The sequence below is a fragment of the Chanos chanos genome, chromosome 5, assembly GCF_902362185.1.
Source record: "Chanos chanos chromosome 5, fChaCha1.1, whole genome shotgun sequence".
NCBI classification, from domain to species: domain Eukaryota; kingdom Metazoa; phylum Chordata; class Actinopteri; order Gonorynchiformes; family Chanidae; genus Chanos; species Chanos chanos.
This window is the reverse complement of record NC_044499.1, coordinates 23,506,424-23,530,793: the sequence shown is the minus strand read 5'-3', so window position 1 is coordinate 23,530,793 and position 24,370 is coordinate 23,506,424. Positions and strand designations below refer to the sequence as shown.

Genomic DNA, 24,370 nt, shown 5'->3' with positions numbered 1-24,370 from the left:
AGATATGATCCACGGACAAGGTAGGACAGTGTGTTTTGTTGGTAGACTATATCGTCGCGATTGTTTCATAGCAGTGCTTGGAATTCTAAACGAACTTTTAATCAATCTTCCTTTCTCCTCCGCTTTTTTTTCTCTCTAGCATCCTGAAAGACCGATTGAGACTATTCGAAAGAGTTACCGGGTGAATCCAGAGAACAAAGAGGGGGGCAGGATCGCCACTCGAACGAGGCAAAGGAGGAGAAGAGTAAGTCAAAACATCATTTCCCTAGTAGTTCTTAGACTTTTTCTCCATTTGCTATTTTCAGTGATCTAATTTCTGTTTTCACTGTGTTTTGCATCTGCTCAAGGCCAGAGCTAGTGTTCTTTAAACTGAGGAAGAGGCTGCCATATGGAGGACCGCATCAGTAGATATAATTTCTGATGGGGACGCCGCCATCTTGGATGGAAGGCCAGCGTGGATCCTCCCGCCTAGCACAGAGTTGTCTGCACTGTGTGGGGTGCTACAGAATAGAGACCACGGAAGCTGGGTTGTTCTTGGGAATGCTCAACATTTAGAGTTTCATTTATGCTCCCAAAAGCATTTGTATTATATACTATGATATTACAGTATATTCTGTTCTAATGTATTCTATTCTGTTATATATTGTACATTGAGATATATATATATATATATATATATATATATATATATATATATATATATATATATATATATAAAATTGTAAATTTATATGCCTTATATTATACTGTATTTGCTTTATTTATAATAAAATTTGTGTAATTCATTTTTGTTTGCCAGACTATCTATACAATCTACCTATGAACATAAAACAACACCACCACCAATAATAATAATAATTATTATTATTATTATTATATAAACCATATGAATTCATGTTTGGGGACCCACAATGGACCAATGGGGAAGGGTTTTAGAGGAGGGGCAAGACATTGCTCCACCAATCCAAAGAAAGACTTTTGACCAATTGCAGGATACCTGGTGGTCCAAGGTGTGAAGTGCAAATGTTCCCTTCCAAGCACCCCAAGGGATTATTCACCATGGCAACTAAGGGCTCTAGGCAGACCCCAAAACACGGTACATATTCAGGAGTATTCCATGCCGCGTAACAGAGCTGCAAACTGCCGGATACAGCCGATAATCTGTGGAGTATCCGGGAATATACAGATGTATTCCAGGCCGAATACACCTCTTTTCACGCAGTGTCTCTCTCTTTTCCCTCTCTCGTGAAAGTGTCACAACAGGGTGGCGAGCAGATGCAAACTGACCAGCGCCAACAGGATGTTATAATAACAGCACCTCACCCCAACCCCTCCCCTCCAACCCAAACCAGGTGGGCCTGTTTACAAAGGGTCCGATTTCCATTTGAATCGACACCGAGCCGTTGCAATGGTAAACACTTTCCCATTCCAATTTGAGAAACATGTGGAAGTTAAATATTATACCCTTCGTAGTCACTTCGCTGCGATGACGCCTCGGCACTGAGGTTTTCTGCTGCTGGGAAGAGACTCACCAAACACTGGAGATATTTTCAGGTCATTTCAGGTTTATTTAACAGTTTATTGACTACTGATCACAACAAAGAAAATAGTCATGTCACAGACAACAGTTCTTTCTTTCTTTTTTTTTCACATGTTGGTTCACTTTTTTTTTTTTTTTTTTCAGGAGACTAATTTACAGAGCAGATGCAAACATTAACAACTGGTCTGAAAGGAAAGCCTGAGATGTAGTGCGTTACTTACAGGGGTCTGGAAAAACATCATCGGAAATATCCAGAAGCATGTCATTTCAAGTGTATTTCTATTCCTCTCAAAAGACAATGCGCTGAGAAGTGCTCTTAATTAATGCATTGTTATGATATCATTATGTTTTTCTCTCAATGTGAGTCATGCAACATCATGAAGCTGAGGAGCAGGAGGAGGACCAAGAGCATGATCAGGAGGAGGTGTAGAGATGGGGCATAATTGGAGTCCACATAGAGCTAAAAAGAAAAGAGACAGTACACACACGTTAGGAGTGACCTCCACACATGCCCTCCCAAGGTTGCTGGAATTTTTTCAAACTCATGTGAGACCAACAAATCATCTGCAGATTTAATGCAGTTTCAGAAACTATGAGACTTGGATTTCAATCTTGTTCTAGCTCATAGAATTAACTATTTGTTGTGATAATGGTGAGGTTGAGAGGTGTAATATATTAACTATTTGTTGTGATAATGGTGAGGTTGAGAAGTGTAATATATTAACTATTTGTTGTGATAATGGTGAGGTTGAGAGGTGTAATATATAAACTGTTGACTACACAGGGGGGAGGGGTTTCAGGATCGTTTATGTTGTGAGAAGTTGTTGTTTTTTTTGTTTGTTTGTTCTGTTTTTAATTAAACCTCAGACATAGCTTTGTGTCAATATGCAGAGCGAGCTCAGGATGTTTAATTAGTTGGCTGACTGTGAAAGGGCCTAGCGTTTCAGAAAAGACTGAGTCAAAAAGGTCCAAATGCAAGACTGAAAGAAGACATACTCAAACCAAAAACAAAACTAACAGCTCTCCTGTTCTCACAGGAACAAATGAAAACTGTTGACTGTAAGCATCCTTAGAACAGAAAAGCCAACCAGACGGTGAGAGACAGCCCAAAAACGAGACTCAAGGTAAACCGAAAAAGTTGCGGTGTCCTTTCTTAACACACAGTTCCATTAGGCTGTGTTTGAGTGCTAATGGGGACTCCCTGCTGAAAATCCTTTTCAGTCCTGGTCTAGGTTTAATCTGGGCTCAGAAAACTGGAACTATAATCCTTGCCAAACTATCTTGAGACTGCTCTGAAAACATCTGTGAGCCTGACACAGCGAAACATCACACAGCACTTACTCTCATTCCTACGTGAATGAGGTTTTGTACAGTCAGGCTCTTAGTGTGGATGAGGTGCTTTGGAAGACAAACAGTCAGTGTCTAGTCACTGTCATCCTCACAGAATGTGAGAATACAGTGTAGTGTGATATGAGGCACACGTCAGACAGCAAGCAGAGGAGGAAAAAAAAATGGAAAAAATAAAAAATTTGGTGTATTTCAGTACTTACAACTTCACAGCTCCTTTCAAACTGTGTGACGACTCAGCCTTAAGCGAACTATCAGGACTGGAACTATTACCTAAGTTGTTGTGTAATGTCTGAATATGTGGGGGAAAATACATGAGGCTGAGGAATAATTCTTCATATACTTGTTGGTGATCCTGTGCTTCTTTGTAGTTGATATCAGGGCACAAAGTGTCAGGGCACAAAGCCACTACACCTGCAGACTCTGATCAGCCTCCTCTCTGGCTCTGTCTCTAATATCATATTAGCATTTTCTCTCTAGCTCTTGCGTTTGCATCAGAAAGCCCTCTGGAGCAGAGTCGTAGGACAGCACAAAATCTTCTTCACTGAAATGTTTAGTTCATTTCAGCATTCAGAACATTTCTCTCAGTGACCTTACACTGGGCACAGAGCTTTCATTCCATCACGCATTTCTGAACTAGCTAGACAGTTATGTCAGATTTTTCATTCCATCACGCATTTCTGAACTAGCTAGACAGTTATGTCTTTAAAACATAGCGAATACTTGGAGATTCATTTTTTTGGGTGGGTGTTCTCTTCAAACCATTTGTATCCTCCTGACAAGACCTCACCAAATTTTGGATGATGTCTGGAACAGGGGAGCTTTTGGCTCTCAGAATATCTATGTTAATCAACACCGTCCATGTTATGCCAAAACAGGGAGAGAGAAGTTAACCATTGCAGCGGTAACCTAGCTCGCTTCTAAAAGTCTTCTATAGTCTTGTTGATTTGTGCAGGTAGATACATTTCTATGTTTATGGGGTGGGCCCACACCTGCCTTTCTTTAGCTGATCCATATAAGCTCTGGACAAGAATAAGCAGAAAAACATGTTCATTCTCTGTAAAGCAAGAGTGCAAGCTCCACCCTTCAAAACCTTTACCGCATCCTCATTAGTGTCAATGATTAGAAAATCTAATTTAATAAATCTACATCCGGTTTGGCTTTGTTATGACCAAGCACAAGAGCAAGTGGTGAGGGAGGGGTGGAATGACCAGCTGAGATGACTTAACTGTAAAGCACAATTTCCTTGTAATTCCATCTAAAGTAGACTACCCTAGACGCTGAAAATTCATTCCTGTCCCATTGGTGCTTTGAAGGCTTCAGCTCCGATGTCGGTGTTTTGACAGTTTCGATTGCATCAAATTAGAAGTTGCGACGTTGTAATGTAGCATATGCTATGATATCCTGGTAACGCCACTGTCTTTAGGCTTTCTGTTTCTGTCTCAAACTGCGGTAAAATGGTACATTTAGCTGCCAGAATTAAGCAAATTTTCCCTGGGGGAGGATGTCCTTGGACTCCCCTACAGGTCTGGGTTTACCCCCTGTTCTTGCCCCCTCACTTTGAAACTTGTTCCAGCGCCGCTGGACTGGAACACAGTGTACCCCCACCCCGTCCCCTCAACCTTCAGTCCCAAAACGAGTTCTTTTTTTTCTCTGTAATTTTTGAATTGGTGCTGACTTACTGCTATGGGGAGGCGGAACATCACAGCAGTCTTCTCATGCGGCGAGTCTGTTTGTCGATGTTCATGGTGGCACGATCAGTGGTGGACGTGATCGTGTCCAGAGCTTCATCCTGTCTCTCCAGCTCTGTCTCAGCCTCCAGAGCCAAGTTCTTTAACTGCAGCAACATCTATACAGGAGTAAACATGTAATATTACACACATTATCACACCACAGCAACTAAAAATGGTTTTAAAACAAAAACAATACAAGTATCACAATGAGTTGTCTTCATAAGTACAAGTATGTGATTAAATGCCATATGGAATGGGTAATGGCCTGATGGAAACTTCTCCTAAGGCAGACCCAAACAAAGTCCAACACGGAATGGTAAGAGAACTCTGAAGTTCTGGAATTCAAAAATAAAGGAGTAACCATTTCTGAATGTAAAAAAAGTGTCAAGAAAAAACAATATGTCTGATTGATTTAACAGAGAGAAAATTACAAATTCTTTCTGTTGCAGCTTTTTTTTTTTTTTTAATTTTAAGGCTAACCACAGAGTGGACAGAATGCTTTCATTTGAATCCAAGTAAAGTACATTCGTACCATTTCAGTGTGTGAATTCTCTATTCCAAGACAGTGGCTTGACCAAAAAATAAATAAAACGAAACAGAGCAGAAACCCACTAAAAGCACTGGGCGGCACAGTGCGGTCAATGGTCCATGTTTGCAACTTGCATTTGTTTAAACTGATAAAACCTCAATAGTTCATCCATTTTGGAGGAAGCTGCTTAGACTGTTGTCCTGAATTCAATAGCTCTGAGAACTTGGCTCACTGTTTTCAGAGAGAGCATTTATATCTTCCTTATAGAGACAAATGTCCATAAGACAGGGCCAGCGTCCATTTGACTGTGGTATGCTGACCATCATGCTGGACCATCAACAGGGAATGTAAAAGAAGAGAGAGTAAGGGAAAAAAAAGGGAGAGCAGTCAGTCAGATGTCTAAATATGACCTTCAGTCTTCTAGCTGGCTACGCCGCGGTCTTTCTCCTAACCAGCCAGTGTGTGTATGTTATGGCCAATGGAGCAACTCAAATAAACCAAAAAGAGCCAAGCAAAATCTAATAAACACTCACTCCAAATCCCACCACCGCCGTTCAGAAAACTAATATTATACACCATTCACCGCATAAGTGATTCAGATCACATTATGTCAGATTTCACCGTCCTGTCGGCGTGAGCTTGACGTTCCAACGCAGGAACGGTCAAAGAAACCGAAAGCGGTTCTGCCTTTTTCTGTCTCAGCTTTCACGGTAACGCAACACAAACCGTCTTCAGTTCCTGAAGGGAAACGACTCCCTGCCTTTACCAGTTACCTCCATGTTTCTATACTGGAAGGTACAGTTTTCACACACTGAGGTCGACCAAATGTTGGCAAAAGAAATCTGTTCGGAGTGCACTGTGGGTGACAATGGCTGTGCACACTGAAGGAGGTCAGTAGGTGTACGATATGCCTGAACTGTGACTATGAGAGGCAGTTGACTGGAGTTGCCCTCTGCTTCTGTGCAAGCGACTCAAACAGGACGGTTAGCCTTTACTGTCCTCACCTGACCCTTTTGGGTCTGTTGTGGGGGATTTGGCCATAAACACGTCTGAAATCACTCCATTGTTTCAATTGTTCCACGTGTCCTATGGAACTCCATGGAAGGAATCAAGGTGACACCAACTGAACCCGAGGTTTCTGCTTACTCAACCCACGTTACTCTCCATTACTGTATGTTTGCTTTCATTATTACCCTCAGATGCACTGACATTAATTAAACCCAGTGAAAACACACCAATTGCTCTGGCAATAATGGGGACTGAAGTGTTTCAGTTTGTTACTTATTCTAATTTCTTATCATCCCATTGAAGTTCAAGGACCCGGTCATAAAAAAAAGAAAAAAAAAAGCCTCAGCAGACGTAAACACTGATCCGATTTGAGCAATACCCTCTTGATTCAAAGAATCGGGTATTTTTTAAGTGCTAAGTTTTGATTAGATGTCTATCTGGAATAAACTAAAGAATTTATGTTGAAAGCTTTCTGATTATTCTCTATTATGCTTTCATCTACCTCAGTACACAACCTAATCTTGCAAGGAACAAGTAAGAGAGCTAGGTGTGTTCAAAAGTATATATTTTCATTGCCTTAAACTTTACCGGTGTTTAAAAAGACCATTTGTGACTTATCTGCTCACAGCAATATCAACGCACAGGCAGCATAAATAACGGTGGAGATAGAAACGACACCATAATGATGGATTTGTGTGGAAATAGAGATAAAAGAACAAAAGCCATTGATTTTTCAATGAGATCTTTTCATAGCCGTACAATGGCTTGTAAAATGATTCATCATCATTTTTAGCTTGTTACTGACACAGGTCCCTGCTAAAATAAAGAAAACACCAATGTAATATATTTTAATAATGCATTCTGCCAAAACAGTTTCAGTGCACCCTGGCAAAAACTCTATGACGAGTCTCAAGCACTCTACTGAAGACATGTCCCCCCATCTTTGATTTTGGTAAGAAAACATTCATTTAGGTGACTCTTCAAGATCATTGGTTTGGGTGTAAGTTAGATCTGGTCACTGAGATAGATGTGTCGCTCAGTTTATATAGACTCTTTTTCACGTTCATTGAGCCACTCTGTGACAACTTACGCCCTGTGAGCAAGTGCATCATCATCCTGGAAGAGTCTCCTTCCATTCAGAGGGGTTTTGTATTTACTGGCTCTTACCTTGGCCTCCGAGGATTTGAAAGGACCATAACCTGAACAGGACCGAGAGACCTCATCACTGTGAGAGACAGGCCCTAAGTTAGGTCTGTAGGTATCTGCTGGTGTACACCGTGTGTAAACTCATCCACTCGTTACAATCAGAGTGAAGAGTGACTCATCTGACCAACCAAGTTTACTCCACTGTTCCAGCAGCCACTGCCTGTCTTCACTAGACTGTCTCATTTACCAGTGAGTATTTCTGGATGTAATGAAGGGCTTTTGATAACTTTCGACTTTGCTGTCACCATAGTATCCCTCTTTGTGGAGTTCTGAACTAACATTTCTTGATGAAATTGCCTGTTGATGCCCCAGATTGATATATGTCCAACGGTTTTTGGACACCACCCCAAACAAATCTGCAGTTCGCCTGAGTGCTTCAGCATCCCATAGGGAAATCTGGTCTGGTCAAAAACAAGATTGCAAAAAGCCATCCTTTGACGATTTTCCCCCGTCTCATCAGCATAATTCTTTTTCTTTTTTAACATACCACCAGTTCTTACATTTCTAAAAACCCCAACACATCCTGAAGTGAAAGTGATACCTGTTTTGGTTGACCAACTAGGAATTATCTTCGCCCATAGCAATAATATTGTGTTTTGAAATGGTTTCGCATGCAGAACAACATAGCGAGCAACCTATAATAAAGTCAGAGAGGAGAACGGACAGGCCGTTTATGCATCACTGTTTATGTCTGGCTTCCATAGACCATGTAGCTGTGTAGTCCAGATCCACCTTAACAAGACTTAAGTCTGGCAGGACAGTGGAAGTTTGGGTATGACGACACTTTATGTATACCCAGTAGGGGAAAAACCTCGGCCCCAGACGCCCACGATTGCACCAGAAAGTACGAAGGGACACAGTTTACAGCTGTCTGAGCAAATGCCGACCAACCGCTTTTCCATATTGCTACATTTTAAAAAAAATTATTATTATTATTATTTTTTTTTTAATGAAATTCGTAAAAAACTGTTATTATAGTAGGACAGTGCCTGCCATTCTTTTGTGGGAGTTTTTTTTTTTTTTTTAATAAATGTTTGGTAGATTTTTTTTATTATTATATTATTAATAAAAACCCAGACTGTGGTTCATTTCAAATACATCATGTTTGACCCTGTGCCATGAATTTATCCACAGAAATGGGAGTCCACTGAAAGGCAGCAGAATTTTTCACAGAAATATAATGCAGCACATGACTCTGAAGTGAATTAAAATGAGAGAGAACCAGGGCAGAAGTGCCTTTTACCTGTTTTAACTCCTGTGCTTCTGCCTCGGTCACAGTGGGCTGCAGGACGTGGAGCTGAACCTGAGTGAGATCCCCCACAGGCACCTCCACAGGGACGTCCAGCTCCTGCCCAGACTGCTGCCCTGAGGAGGGAGAGGGACCAAGCCACATGCACGGTTATTTCAGTCAAACTAGAGCTGGGACTGTGAAGACTACCCAGGCCTGGAGTGGAGAGCCATTACCTCACACAGACACAGGGACTGCAGTCATCCTCTGTCCACTCTTAACACACAGCATCTAATTCTGCCCTTACCATACTCATCAGGGCTGGCAATGGCTGAACTGTGGTGTGTGTGTTTATGTGTTTATGTGAGTATTTGTGTGTGTGTGAGTGTGTTTAGGATTTGAGCTAAAGCTTGCATGTACCACAGCTCTGCAGGAGTACAGCTGCTGTCCACTGACCAGTGTTTACTAACATATTATAATATAATATAATATAATATAATATAATATAATATAATATAATATAATATAATGGCTTATTATCAACATCCCAATATGAAGGGAAACTACAGGCTAAATCATGGTTCCAAGCATAATTCCTCTCTAAGAAATTTCTGAGTCACTCTAAAGCATATTTCCCTTTACATTTTGCCTGTTGAAACCCATTCCATCAACTTGATTTTTCTCAAACACCACATCAAGGCATCAACAACATATATATATATATAAAATAAAAAAAAAACTCACATTGCACATAATCAATTTCACCTCAGGGTCTGGTAGCAAGTGATTTAACTGAATCTACTTTGTCTAGCAGTGATTCCACAACATGAATAGAAATGGAATATTAATCTACATAATTAACCCCAAATAAAAAAAAGAAACACAAGTCAGTACTTTTTATCATTTCAACACATCTCTTCAGATGCACACACATCATAAGACGTTCCTCAATAAATATCAGTTGTGGTTTTCCTCCTTTTCAAAAACAGACTTTAGCTGCCACCTAGTGGTCAAACTGCAACTTGAATTTCTAACCATTTCACAGGACAGGTGAATTATTGGTAATTCTAAGACTTGGCTATCCAAAGTCACTCCTGGTAGGCAGGTATGTGCGCAGGTTTTTGATGACACTACGTGTCTCACTGACTCATTTACAGGAATGGATCTGCTTGGCAGCACACTACCCTGGTTTCATTGGCATGAACGAATGAGTAGAACAGTGGAATGGAAGATTAACACAAATAAACTGTCTGTATACCAGGCCTCTAGCAAAAACCTGTTATCAGAGCTCATAGATGATGGATCACTTCCCAGTTCATGTTATTTTTACTTTCCTTTCTGATCATGAACCAAAGACCAGTGCGCATCATAACACATAATTTTTCTCATCAGGCAAAGTTATAAGGTTACAAGAATCTTACAGAAGTTAGGTGTTGGCTGTATTCTGTAAGCATACTGAGAACTACCATTTTTCCTGCTTTATAAAAACTGCAGTGTCAGACTAATCAATGTTTTAAAACAGACTGAACATCTGCATAAATCTGTAAAAAAAATCACTTAACATGAAGCCGTTACTCTAATTTTTAAACACCAAATCAGAGCAAAACAAACAGTAACCACCACAGAGTTTGCAAACTGTGGTGAGAAAAACACCCTGAGAACCTACCTGCAGTCCAAAAGGCGCCCAAACCCTCTGAGCCACACGGCGATGCGGCTGGGGTGCCCTGAAACGCGGCGTATTCCCCCGTGTACTCCACCTTCTTCTTATACTGGATCTCTAAAACAGCCAGAGCCTCCGCCATCTTGGCTGACAAGAGCCTGTAGCAGATGTCGGGCTTGCCAATGAAGCGCTGTCGCACGCTGATCTCGTAAGGGTTGTGCACGCGAATGTCGTCCACCTCCTCCCTCTGAAAGCTGTGGAGGAGCTGAGAGCTGGCGTCTCTCACCTCCAGAGAGGACACCAGCACAACCAGACAGCCTGGCTTCAGGTCCGAGTTCCCACCTTTGGAGACGATTGCCGGGATACTGGTGATGACCCTGTGACCTTTGCCTGATCCCTTGGTGTACGCGGCTTTGGCAGTGGCCGCAGCCTCGCTCTTGGTGTCCTGCTGAGTCTTCCAGGGCAGTTTGCCAAAGGGCCACCAGGATGGACACTCCAGTTCTGAAAGTAACCTAACAACAAAGGGGTGAGGTCGCAATGCTTGTGAATTTACAAATTCACTAACACATACAGGCAGTTGCTTGTTTTGGTGGTGACAAACTTCAGTTACATTTTGATGTAATACAGCATAAAGACATTAGGGTGATGCAACAACAATTGACAGTAATGCCAAACTTTCCTAATGCCTTCACTGAAAGACTCTAATGACATCAAAATATTCTTAAAATTCATAGCTTAATTACAATCAGGCAACTTTCTCTACTCTGAAGCAATTCCATAAGAAGATTATGTTTTTCCCCACATCAGTAACATATTACAGATCTCCAAAGTTTGCTCCACTGATAATAGTTTTCTACATATAACATATCATTCTACAATTTTGTTTTCTACATATAACATATCATTAATTCACGACTGTACCGGAATGTCGTTTTGGACTGGCTCTGTGTGAATTCAACTGTAATTTAGTGCAAGGGATTTTGACATTTGGAAACAGTCTTCACGATGTCAGCGTTCTGGCTGGATCTTAGCATTGCTCTTTTTCTCTAAGACTATCATGCAAAGGATAACTAGAGCACATTTCACTTGAAACAGACCTCAGGAGTCTCCTCTGAAGTCTACATCAGAGAAAATTCCATTACACCAAGAAGGTACACTTATAAAGCTGATGATCCCACAGAAATACACAATACCCAGGAAAACCATTCAGACTCTATCCTCAAAGAGGAGGCTACTGACAACACAATCCAACTCAAAAATCAAATCAAAGCTCCCTACTTGTCTGCCACACCCAGGTTGGACTCAATCTTATCCAAGTCTTGCATCATGTTGTCAAACTGCTCTCCCTGGTGGTTCAGGACCTTCCCTGTGTCCTCCAGCCTCCTCTGGGCTCCAGAAACCAGGCTTATCAGCTCCCTGCCCTTACTGATTGGGGCCTCAGCCCCCTGGGGCTCGGTGGGAGAGAGCAGCCTCTCCCTCCAGAAGTGCTCAATCACGTTGTACACGGTGACGCGGTTGGGGCGAAGAGAGCTGAACCAGTGTTTAATGTTACCCTCCTCCAGCACGGTCAGGCTGCCGAAAATGAAACTGGACGATTCCATTTTGAGCTCCATGACGCGTGACAGGCGTATGCTGGCCAGGCTGTCCTTGCTCTGGTCGGTGGTGAAGCGTAAGGTGGTCCGTGTCAGACAGAGGGTTCCACTCACCCAGCGCTTCTCGCTGTTGATGTAGTAGGAGCCAGGCCAGCTGTGGATGGGTGTGTCCCGACTCATCTTGACCCCAATCTACTTCCTCTCTCTCACTGATGCCTGGGGCTGGAGCTCACCTACTCCAGATGCAAAGATAGTCGTTATATTCAGTGCTAACACATCAGTTATGATATAATGTAGGTTTAACAATGAACACTGCGTGATTATGAAGAACCATATTTTGTGTACTCTATAAACATGCTATGACCTAGAACTGGTTAAATAACGTCGGAGGAATTATTTCCGTTATCCATCCATTCCTGTTCCTAAGTGCGAGACTAGGTGCTAAGAAAGACTTCATTCCCCTGACGTAAGAGGAGGCTTATGTACATACGAAAAGATAGCGAATGGTTTTATGTCTCAAGATGCGTTATGAGATCAAAGGACGCAACATCGCTAACTAACTAAATAGCAATATTACCAGAAAGTGTGTACGTGCAAAAAATCATATAATAAATTCTGACTGATTCCCATGAACAACACATAACTATAACCGAAATTTACCTTTCAGATAACTCCAGCACGACCGAACGACATATGTCAAGGCGGCTATTTAAATGCGCACAGAGATATGAAAAGAACAATACGCCACATCTGATAAAATTAGGATTTTCTGTAGATTGCATCTCAGTGTGCTGCGAATCATTTATTAGAACGTTTTTTGCGCTGTCTTAAAACGTTTTCTAGTGTTGTGAAACCTTACGGTCTTTCCCACGATGTAAACATTACAGTAGCGAGTCCGGAAGCTGTAATTCTTTAACAAAGTCTTATTTACTGTCCGTCCTGGAAACTCCTTTAGAGTGCTAACGTTCCAACACAAATGTTTTAAAAATGTTTTGCCCACGTCCTCACTCGAGGGAGTAATCGCATCAGGGGAGAAACCATGTTACTGCAATTAATTTCACAGTTTCACTATTACGCTGATTAAAATCGTAAACCATTTTGGACTATGTGCAATGCCGTATAGCAAAAAAAAAAAGGCTCGTAAGGTGTACCAGTGAAATCGGTCCCCTGGACAGCAACGAAAAATGATAGCTGTACAGCCATGCGTGCAAAAATGCATGCGATAAAAAGTCGCGAGTGGCCATACAAATAATCGGCGTTCGGTGATACAACGACTTTGTTTTAGGAGTGTATTTACCAAAGTATAGACAGTTTTAATTAACCTGATGTTCTGTACAATATAAATATGACGACGTGACCTGGCAGTGTTTCTGATTTTTTAAACGAAATAGGAATAGATATGAATATATAAATAGGTATTCATTTTGATAGCTTGGGTATTTCTAGTTATAACTGGCGAAGCTAATGACGACATGGACAGGGAGACCTTTCATAATTGTTGCAATCTTGTCAAAAGGCAAGGACAACAAGAGTTTTCCTCGCACTTCGTTGATTACATAGAGAAAGATATATCCTACTCAAAATTCTTCAAGAACTACTTGCTTTCAAATCAGCCCTGTATGTTTTCGAGGAGATTCACCGAAGATTGGAACTGCAGGAAACAGTGGGTTACAGAAGAAGGAAAACCTAATTTTCAAAAACTCTTGCAGGAATTTGGTAAGGATAAGAATTTGATTTAATGTTTAACCGATTTATGATTTAATTTTTTGTTCAGTAAATTTGTTGAATTCTGTTCTGACCACTGTCTCACCTTGTAACGGATGTCACTGTATCTCTGCCACAAGCTGAGACCGAAGTTCCTGTAGCAAACTGCAATACAAAGGAATACAATGCCAACCCCAAGCAAATCATGCCCTTTAAAGAATTTATTCAGTACTGGAGAGAATACATCCAGAATGGGCATTCTTCACCAAAGGGATGTCTCTACCTGAAAGACTGGCATATGATGAGGTACGGCCAATCTCTAGAATCAAATACTGGCTGCTAGTCACTCCATCCTTATTACCTCACTGAGACACCGTCTGCCGGTTCTGTTTACTGTAGGAACTTCCCTGAACACAACGCCTATAGAACCCCTATATACTTCTCCTCTGATTGGCTGAATGAGTACTGGGATACCATTGAAGTGGATGACTATCGTTTTGTCTACATGGGACCCAAAGGCTCATGGTATGTAAATCCCATTTGCCTGTATTTATGTTACTAGAGTCTGAACCTATGTGGGTAACTTATGTGATGCTTTATCTCACGATGACAAAGTAGCGTCCTATGCTGAACGACTGATCTAAGACAGAGCTCACATATTCCCCTCAGAGGAATAAACCTGGCCATTCTCAGAGGATACATGTGCTAAAGCTTTGGTACAGATTGTTAGATTCGTCTCCTTCTCTTTCCAGGACACCTTTTCATGCGGATGTGTTCCGCTCCTACAGCTGGTCGGCAAACGTGTGTGGCAGGAAGAAATGGCTTCTGTACCCGCCCGGACAAGAGGAGTTTCTGAGGGATTGCCATGGCAACCTGGCGTACGACGTGACGGGACCAGTGCTTCAGGACAAAGACCAGTTTCCACACTTTGAAGAGGCCTGTCAGCCCCTGGAGATCATTCAGGAGGCTGGAGAGATCATCTTTGTACCAAGCGGTTGGCATCATCAGGTTTACAATTTGGTAAGACCTGTGGTGTTATCGCTACAAAAAAATGTGTGTGATGGTTAGACATGTTGTTAACTATCCCAGAGTGGTAGACCATGAGTTGTAACTAATGTGTTTCAGGTGAAAATCTGTGTTAAAGTTTAGCATTCTAATAAACTCAGAGTCAGTTATGTTTATACTACCCCACAAACACTTCAGTCTGATTATTGCAAAAAACATTCAATTGCGTTTTTAAAAAGCACCTAGCTGCCATTTCTGCTCGTTAAGATCCTCAGTTGCTACAAGTCAGCCAAAGGTTGACATGTGATTTGTAAACAATATTAATGTGATCAATTGATGGCCATTCAGTGAAACTCTGAAATAATGTTTTTTCGGTCATAGGAGGACACCATCTCCATTAACCATAATTGGCTGAATGGTTGTAATTTGGATATTATGTGGGAGTTCCTTCAGCAGGAGCTCTCTTCTGTTCAGAGAGAGATAGAGGAGTGGCGAGACACCATGGAGTCCTGGCACCAGCACTGTCAGGTACAGGAACTGTCTGGTTCCGTCTATAGTGATCGTATCCCAAGAGGTGCATTTGATATATTTTAATCAGAATATATGTTGACTTTGAACAATTAAACAAATTAGAAGCAATGGCATATTTAGTGTGCTTTTCTGATGTGCTGATTTTTTTTCTCTTCCCCTAATCAGGTCATCATGAAGTCCTGTACTGGAATTGACTATAAAGAATTTGCCTCTTTCTTAAAAACTATTGCATGCAACCGAATTTCCTTTTTGAACTCCTGTCCTGAAACCGCATCAACCTGTGAGAGTGTTGCCTCGGAGACCCTGTGTGCCCTGGGTCCTCACCATGCAGCCTTTGACCTTCAGAGGGTGACTCAGATACTGGAAATGTTGCTTAGCAATGAGGATTTCAAGAGACTGGAACCGTCTGCTCTTAGCTTTAAGCCTGACGACCTGCTGCAGGAGATAAGGGAAGCCATGAACTCCATTATGTAAGGGAAGCAGTGTCTTTTAATCACACACACAATCGCGACAACTCCACCTTATTATGGCCTGCTGAGATGACATTGGCTTTTAACTCCAAGTTTCATCAGATAATAAATAAAATCACAGGACATAAAACCTCTTGTGGGTTTGCATTCATTGTGATTTTGAAACATGATTACATTCAAAGAGTGCCCAAAGAATATGGTTATGATTATGTGTACAGTGCTGTTTAATGAAATATGATGATTCATCAGGTAGAACACATTTTCCATGTTCATTTGAAGTTTAGTATATATACTTTTGGTGTGGACCAAACAGATTTAGATTTTGTGGAACCCCTTTTAAAGCAGAGTTAAGCAATACTGTACTATTGAAACAAACATTTGGTCTACGAAGTGAGGTCAAATGCAACTTTTCTATTATAAAGTCAAGTTCAAGTTTAAATACTTTAAACTAAGATTTCACAGTAGGAAAGTGACATCTTAAGCTGTGTGGTTGAGTGTCGTAACTCTCGAAAACTTGCATAAATATTTGTTCGCTTCAATATCTCGTTCAGCACATTTCCAGCAAACAAACAAACCACAAAAAACCCGCAACATTTTCAAAACTAAACAACCAGAGCCCTATGTTCAGCACCGCACAGGGGAAAGATTCAGAATGGTAACCAATGACGGAAAAGATCCTAACGGAGTTTTGGTTAAAGGAAGCCTTCCTCTCTCTCCTATAGCCAAGTCTTTTAGTGCATGCTCCTCCTGCTCCGTCACTGACTTTTAGGATCTTTAGGCCACCACTCTGGGACAGATGCCTGTAAAGTCACGGTTGTGTCCTCAGAGGACTTTAGTATTAGAGGCTCTTTGGCGTGGGCCAGACGGATAAGGCCCAACCCAAGGTCCCCTAGCCCAGTCCTGTGTTTCCCCGCTGGCTTCCCTGCCTGTGTTTGTAGAGAGGCTCCTTCCTCTAAGTCTTCGGCAGGAGATGACAGGCTAAGGGGCATCAGGCGCTTACGCACTACTCCTGTGTGGTGAGTTCTGGCAGTCAGCTCCTGACCGATGTAGCAGCCCTTGCTGAAGCTTATGCCCTGCATGTAGACGAGGTTGGACTCCAATGGAAGTGCATCTCCAGGGGGTAGGTCTTTGACTCCCTCCGGTAATCCTACAGCAAACATTGAAAATGGTTAAGACACCAGACTGATGCTAAGAGACAAAACTGGGCAGTGGTCATGCTGTGGTGAGATCATGAAAGGTAAAATAAACCTACAGACGTCAGACTTGAGCTTGACAAAATCACTGTGAATAAAACTGTCAGACAAGTTAATCGGTAGAAAATGTTACGAACTTTTGAGTGTTATCTTCATTATAACAACTACCCTACAGTCAGTTTTGCATATGAGAACTCCGCTTTGGCAACAACTTTCCATCTTTGTCTCATTAGTTACCATTAGCAAGAAGTCCCTAAAACATATTTCCCAACAGACATATCTTATGTGTTATTCTAAAGCAGGAATCTTCTTCCAGAAACTTATAGAGGAATGCAGGTTTTTGCTCCACAATAATACAAACAACTTATTCTGCTTTCTCAAGGTCCTGACAGGCATCTGTATCTTAAATCGTTCTGGGTCTGAATTTGGGTAGGGTGAAACCATGCAGGTGAAACAGCTTTTCAAGAAGAAAAGCCTACCATGTTTAAAATCTGAGTTAAATCTTATCAACTATACCAATTGTGTAGCGATGCTTGTGATAGTCCACAGCGTCTCCTTGTTGACAGGCACCCACGACCTCTGGTGGATTGACTTGGCTTTTTGTAATCAGTCTCCAGCCCATGAGATCGGTCCTTGGATCTGGCACCAGGACGAGCGCTTTGTCGACGGCAGTGATGTCTGGTTTTGACTTTCCCTGAGCGCCTTCTGTGTTCAGTGGCAACAACGCCCACAACGAGAGATCCGTGCGGGGGCTAATGCTCACTTTGCGGCGTATTTTGTACACTTTTAAGTGTCGCAAAACAGAGTCTTTCACAGTGCAATCACATTCAAGCAGAACACTGTTTTGTTGCTCTGGATTGTCTTTAAAGCTGTGGAAAACAGGAAAACATAACGAGACATTAATACGATAAAAACCTCTTGTTCTCTAGATGACCGTTCACTGACAAAAAAAAAGAAAGAAAGAAAAGTTATCGTCGTGGTGCAGAAGTAAATTGCTGGCCACGCCTGTCCAAAAATGTGCTAGTTTGTTAACTAAGGACTGAGCCTTGTCCTGGACTACACTGTATCCCAAATACTGATTATCCTTTCAGATTAAACTCTGGATGGAGGCTCAAACTCTAATTCACTCACAGAATAATAGCAGTTCTTTTATAATCATTTGGCACGTTAAGCAAGTTTAAAATAACCGCTAAATCTGGCGTTGGGGTAAATATTTACAGGTCTTAAGTTATGACCGATAAACTATACGTGTGCTGTGAGCTTGACACAGTGACAGCATCTTGATCCGTGAATGTGAATAAATAACCGTAACACATTCACTGCGCTCCCTGCATTACTACGCAACTTACCCAGAATGGTTCTATCACATGCACGAAAGATCCATGCCATTTTTGCGCACTATGTATTGTAATAGGACGAGTTTAACACGACCGCAAAAATGAACCTACCTGTATATGATGATATCATACAATGTTCTTCCTTGAACATTTAACATGTGAGCATACATGGCTTGTAGTTCCTCGTCATCCAGAAGTCCCATGTCATTAGTTATAAGACCTTGAAGGAATGAGCTGGTATCCTGTCCATGTATATTTATCAGGCTTCTATGCGATAGGCTGTAACAGACAAACTGCCCCGGGTTAGCCTTCGGTTGATCCGCGCTGTATTTTCTAAAAAATGTCTTTGCTTGACCGTAACCACTGCCATGTAGCAAAACTGATGATGAGAGCGCGAGCCACTGAGAAGCGTTTTTCCGAAAATACGCCAAACGGGAGTGAAATATTCCTAGAGGATGCATTGCTTTGTTTACTTTTTATGTAACTGCAGCTGAGACGAGCTGTCACAAAACAGAGACGTATAAATGAGAGCAATCCTGTAACGCCATGTCAACGATTACCTAAACTTCGGACCAACCATTTTGTTTCCCACAATGCTTTGCGAAGTACAGCGCAAAAAGAATATTGCAGGACTTTCAGAACCACTAACTACTGATGGCTGACACCTGTGAAGACCGCCGGACAACTGAAATATAAAATCTAAATTCGGAGATGAAATTCAGAAATTTGATCTGTTTTCTTTTTTCAGCCCAGCAATAAGAATGGCACCGCAACGTAAAGCGAAGTGAACATTTTGCTTAGAGCTGTTTTTAAATATACACGTTTTCTCATGTCACTGCATTATGCCTTACGGAGGAAAGGGTCCACAAACAATTTTGACGACCGAAAATACATGAAAATACTATTGTCGATGGCTTCTATTGGAGAAAAAAAAAGTACACACTGTAAATTATAATTTATGAAAAAGAAAAAAAAAAACACCTGTACGTTCTAAGCATATCTTGAGCAATTAAGCTCCTTACTTAATAAATTTAAGTACTCCAGTCTGTATTTTTATATATTTTATAATTGCTTACAAAGGTATATTTTCTCTATCTTTTTGCAGTAATTTTTCAGGGTTCTATTTTTTACTGAGATGAGCCCCCTCAGATTGACATCATGCTGTTTGTGTTTACAAAGTAGAGTCTCTCTCTCTATCGCTCTCTCTCTTTCTCTCTCTCTCTCTCTCTCTCTCTCTCTCTCTCACAGTTGAAGTCTGTGGGTTGTCACAAGGACACAGTTCTCCCCTTGAGACCATTACCCACACTTGCCCTGACTTATGCCACCATCACAAACACCAGTCATGAGCTGATAGTACCGCCAGTTGACATGATCCACTCTTCCTCCCTCTGAGACAATGCTCAGGTCCTGTGGGGGCCTTTCCCCCCTTCTTTCTATTTTTTTTTTTTTTTGAAGATATCCCCTGAGCTACCGCTATCATAACGATACAGAAATGATGTGATTTGCTGCACGGAGTGTAAACAACAAACCCCACAGCAATAGCAGTTGGGCCAAGGTCGCTTGGCTTCTCAGTGACACCAGTAGTGTGGAGACGACAACGGGAAGCAAGATAAACAACACGACCTCAGTGTACACAGATGTGTTTTAGCCATCCACACTGGCTGTCTACATAACTCAGTATGATGGTAGGTTTGGAAATTTCTATAATGAATCTCAGAGATGTTTTACTGTGCTTTACTCTTCAGTCGACGGTTAAATCAGTTTCCATTGTCTACAAGTATGACTTTATGAAAACATGCCATTTTTTGTATTTTTTGGACCTCACAAATAGTGCAGATACTTGGCATTGTGCGTTCTATTCAGTTGTTCTATTTTCCTTTCACATTTGAATTTCAAGATTCTGCCCACTTCTTGGTGATGTTTTCTATGCTTTTCCTTTCTTGAAGAAAAAAGCAAATTTTCTGAAATAATGCAAGTATCTCTGTGTAAGTATTTCTTTCATTCTGAGCTTCCCTCTTTACAAAACTAGTTAATAATTGTGTCCTGTCACACCTCATTTTAGTAAAAGGTCAAGACACACAGAAGAACAGCCACATACAGCAAACAGATACAGTAAATATAGCTTGGACATTCCTTTGAATGGAGGCCTGCAGGACCAAAGCAGATCATAACAATGTGTTATAAAATAAGATTAAGATCATTAATTTAGTCCGTATATCTTTCAAATTCTAATCATGTAATGCTTCATTCTTTCAACTTTTCCATTCTTGGAGTTGACCTTTTTTTTCTTTGGTCACAGATTAAATAAACATGTGTTTTTCTCTATTATGATTCATTCTATTCTTGAATGTGTCTCAGAAACATTAGTTTTTTCCTATTGAACAGACATTATGATCAGTTGATCAGTGACAATGACCCATCGTTAAGTTAATCATAAAATTTATTTCTTAAGACAAAAACATCATTATTACAATCTTAAATTAAGGCACATCTTTTGAGAGGAATCATTTTGAAAGTGAAAAAACTGTCAATATTATTTTAAAATAATAAACAATTTGAATATATTCCATACACTTCAAGAAATTATGTACAGCAAAGTTATGATCAAAGTATTACTGATATTATTACCACTAATAATAATAATAATAATAATAATAATAATAATAATGTTGATGATGCAATTTGTTAGTGTTTGTGATTGAATTAACTCATATTAAACAACACGGGAACTGAAACATTTTGTTGTATGTATACCACTGAGTGCATTGCTGAGGTTATTACATGTTGTGTACTCAACACTTCGTCTTAAAATGTTAACTATAATGTTGTAAGAATGATTCTTATACCTTTTTTCCCGTCTATCTTGCACTTAAATTTACTGTGTGAAAGTAAAGAAATAACCAACATATCATCAACCCAAAACTTGTTGAACGCTTTTGATGTTGCTCTTTCTTCAAAGATGAGAGTGACAAAGTGGAAAACAAACATAAAAAACACGTGACTATTCTAATTCAAGAGCAAAATTTCAGTGTCTGAACAATCAAAGAGATTACAATGTACATTACCTGTGCTACTTTTAAAACCTAATGATCCAAAATGAAGACTGTGCTAACTGATGATGGAGACACAACCTGGCACTTATACTGTCCTCAAAGTGTCATGAATTGTTCTCTAATAAAAGATAGATATAAAGGTGACCACTGCTTTTATACTATTTTTTTCTGACATCCACCTTATTCAAATTAGTAGCAAGAATGATACCCTTAGTCAGGTCAAAATATCTTTTATTACCTCATTAACTTTAGTGCAACATAAATAAAATATTTGCATGTAGTGGTTAAAGACATGATGGAAACAAATCAAGGTGTAGTCCAGACCACTTAAACCAAAAGAAAAATAAACATACTTGGTGCTTTATTTGATTATATGGTCCATATTCTGTGCTTTTCATTAATGAGAACCTTTGGACAGAACTGAACACAAACAATGTACAGATATATTTGCTATCACGTTGAGGTAATTATACGTACAGTGGATAAAGCAAGGTGAATGCTACCCAGTTAAAATAAGCTACATCTTACTCTACAAGGTCTCCTCCTGCAAATGCTCACAAAATAGTTTGATGTGTGTGGGGTCCTTTGTGTCCAGTCCATAAGACTATAAACGTACCATTAGATTATCCTCTCTATTAGTTCCCTTTTAGTTTAGTTCAGTTTTATCCAGTGAAAACATTTTCTCTTATTAAATATCCAAAGTTCAATGGTCCAATGAACAACTGGCCCTGTTGATGAGGACCTGATGAGTGACTCTAAATCCATACTGAAGTCTTGCCATTTTTCACCAATGTCCCAGCTTTCTCAACTCCTGATTTGGGCCTTGCCCCCTGTTTCTCCTGGGCTGAGTTGACCCTGTTCTGCTCTGCCATGGTGACCCCAGAGGTTGGACTGCTTGTTCTTGAAGTCTGTGGGTTGTTTTTGTTGTTGTATGTCTGAAAGGCCATGTCCAGTTGCTCTTGTGCCACCTTCAGGTGATGGTGCAAACTGGCTAAGTCAGATGGGATGTTCTCGTCTGGGCTGGCGCAGTGCTGCTCCTGGGCCACGTTGGCCAGGTTCTGCTCATGGGAAATGATACTGTTGGGCATCCTGCCAGGCTTGTCTGCCTTGATGACCAGGTTGTATCCCGGCGGAGATGCTGGAATGTTCCTGGAGTAGTGGTAGCTGTAGGAAGGTCGCCTCCCCTTGGTTCTCCGCTTACGCAGCGTGTCACGGAAGGTCCCTATGCCCAGGTGAAACATCTCACACACATTGAGTAGAAGACATAGACAGCTCACCACGTACATGATGAGCAGGAAGATGGTCTTCTCCGTTGGCCGTGACACAAAGCAGTCTACATTGTGCGGACATGGTACTTTGTTGCATACGAACAAAGGCTTCACGTGGAAACCATAGAGGAGATACTGGCCTGCCAAAAAGCCCACCTCAAACACAGCACGGGACAAGAGCTGGAAAACGTATATCCTCATTAGTCCCTCCTGCATGATTCTGCGTCTGCCGTCATGTTTCTGAGGACACTTTTCCACTTCTGAGGCTTTGGCCTCCTGAACTTCCAGGCTCTCCTCATAGATCATTGGCTCTGCGTCATCCTCTTCCTCTTCCTCCAGCACCTCCTCCAGCTGATGGTTACCTCTCCACCTTCCGTGACGGCTCCTCCGGTGGTGACGGCGCTGTTTGCGGCGCTCCTCCTCTGAGCTGCGGGCAATCTTGTGAATGGCGTAACCCAGGTACATAATTGACGGGGTGGAGATCATAATGATCTGAAAGACCCAGAAGCGGACATGAGAGAGCGGAGCGAAGGCGTCGTAACACACGTTGTCACAGCCAGGCTGCTTGGTGTTGCAGGTAAATTTGGTCTGCTCGTCCGAATAGATGGACTCACCCCCAACTGCCGTTAGAACGATGCGGAAGATAATGAGAACAGTGAGCCACACTTTACCCACAAACGTGGAGTGGTTGTGGATTTCTTCCAGAAGACGGGTGAGAAAACCCCAGCTCATGTTGCTCATAAAGGCTGTTCAGCTAAAATCTACAGAGTGAGAGAGAGATGAAGAAAGAGAGAGAGGGAATCACAGATCAGCAGCCTGAAATGTACAGACTTATTTTATTTTATTTTATTTTATTTTATTTTATTTTATTTAACATTTAATCAGCAAATCACTGGCGAGTGAATTTAGATAAAACATGAAAAAGTTCTGATCATTTGTGATGGTCTGAATAAACATAGTTACTACAGGTTAGCTTCCATTGCGCCTGCCAGAAACATAGATCATGTCCAGTTTCTACAAGTAGTAGCACACTGTCAAAGCCACAGTAATGAATGACATAGCTTACACTACTAAGCTTACAGTAGCTTTCACGAGTCCTCCATCACTGTCCAAGAATGTTCTGGCAAGTCACTATGGTAATCAACAGGTATTACATGGCGGTTTGGAAGTATTCATTTTTGTAAGAGTAAACAAGCAATACATTTAACTATGTAAAAAGAAAATTTTCCTTGTCATTTTTAGACTTTGTCATTTGCTCATGGAACTGTATCCATCCACCCATCTACATTTTTCTCAAACATCTATCCATCCATGCATTCATCTGTCTATCCATCCATTCTAACCTTCAGAGAATCCTATAGTATAATCATTACCATGACATCTGCTCACAGTATCACTCAATCTCTATTTGCATTTATGGAAAAGTAGAGCTAGCGGCCAGCACGTGGACATATAAACAAATGCAGTCCCCAATCAAGCTTCCATTCATTTTAAGGACATTATTGATTTTTACATGTTTAAAGTATTCATTTCATTGTGGTTTGAATAAGCTCTGATCACTTACAGAACATTAATGTATTTCAGGAGTGAGGACAGTGAAGTTTAATGGATTTGTGAACGTGCCGTTATGCGATCACACTACACATTGTGTATACTTTGCGAATGGCGGTTGTGTCATATCAGTGTGACAAGGCTGTTCCCATTTGAACTCTTCCGTGAGTCTGTGGAATGATAGTTGACGGTTTATTTCAGTTTACAGCTGAATCCATGTTTTAATACACAACTGAGAGGGGAAATTAAGTCATTAATTAAGTCATTAAGAATTAAGTTGACCGTTAAGTCATCATGAGTCCTCACAAAAAAAAAAAAAAGTTGAACTGACCGAGATAAGGTGTGGACTGTTGTTAGACTTAAGTGTAAACAATTTGTCTCCTGTCATTTTTCTACCTCCTCTGTAGTTACTGCG

General features: G+C 41.0%; 4 protein-coding genes across 4 annotated transcripts; 1 reads left to right on the top strand and 3 right to left on the bottom strand.

Moving 5' to 3' along the window:
• Positions 1 to 1,704: 1,704 nt before the first annotated feature.
• On the bottom strand, positions 1,705 to 12,569 carry snap47 (synaptosome associated protein 47). The gene is made up of 6 exons (XM_030775445.1): positions 12,504 to 12,569; positions 11,530 to 12,076; positions 10,258 to 10,763; positions 8,607 to 8,728; positions 4,570 to 4,736; positions 1,705 to 2,000 (listed from the first exon to the last, which is right to left on the bottom strand). Exons 2-5 carry the CDS (start codon positions 12,021 to 12,023, stop codon positions 4,590 to 4,592), a joined length of 1,269 nt encoding a protein of 422 aa, XP_030631305.1. The 5' UTR covers positions 12,024 to 12,076; positions 12,504 to 12,569; the 3' UTR covers positions 1,705 to 2,000; positions 4,570 to 4,589.
• Positions 12,570 to 13,288: 719 nt separating this feature from the next.
• On the top strand, positions 13,289 to 15,588 carry jmjd4 (jumonji domain containing 4). Its single transcript, XM_030775694.1, has 6 exons — positions 13,289 to 13,559; positions 13,688 to 13,853; positions 13,947 to 14,072; positions 14,300 to 14,567; positions 14,934 to 15,080; positions 15,249 to 15,588. Exons 1-6 carry the CDS (start codon positions 13,316 to 13,318, stop codon positions 15,555 to 15,557), a joined length of 1,260 nt encoding a protein of 419 aa, XP_030631554.1. The 5' UTR covers positions 13,289 to 13,315; the 3' UTR covers positions 15,558 to 15,588.
• Positions 15,589 to 15,715: 127 nt separating this feature from the next.
• On the bottom strand, positions 15,716 to 18,643 carry iba57 (iron-sulfur cluster assembly factor IBA57). Its single transcript, XM_030775354.1, has 3 exons — positions 18,195 to 18,643; positions 17,263 to 17,615; positions 15,716 to 16,700 (listed from the first exon to the last, which is right to left on the bottom strand). Exons 1-3 carry the CDS (start codon positions 18,542 to 18,544, stop codon positions 16,309 to 16,311), a joined length of 1,095 nt encoding a protein of 364 aa, XP_030631214.1. The 5' UTR covers positions 18,545 to 18,643; the 3' UTR covers positions 15,716 to 16,308.
• A 3,248-nt stretch (positions 18,644 to 21,891) lies between these two features.
• gjc2 (gap junction protein gamma 2) lies at positions 21,892 to 23,145 on the bottom strand. Its single transcript, XM_030774087.1, has one exon. It carries the CDS (start codon positions 23,143 to 23,145, stop codon positions 21,892 to 21,894), a length of 1,254 nt encoding a protein of 417 aa, XP_030629947.1.
• Between the last annotated feature and the right edge of the window lie 1,225 nt (positions 23,146 to 24,370).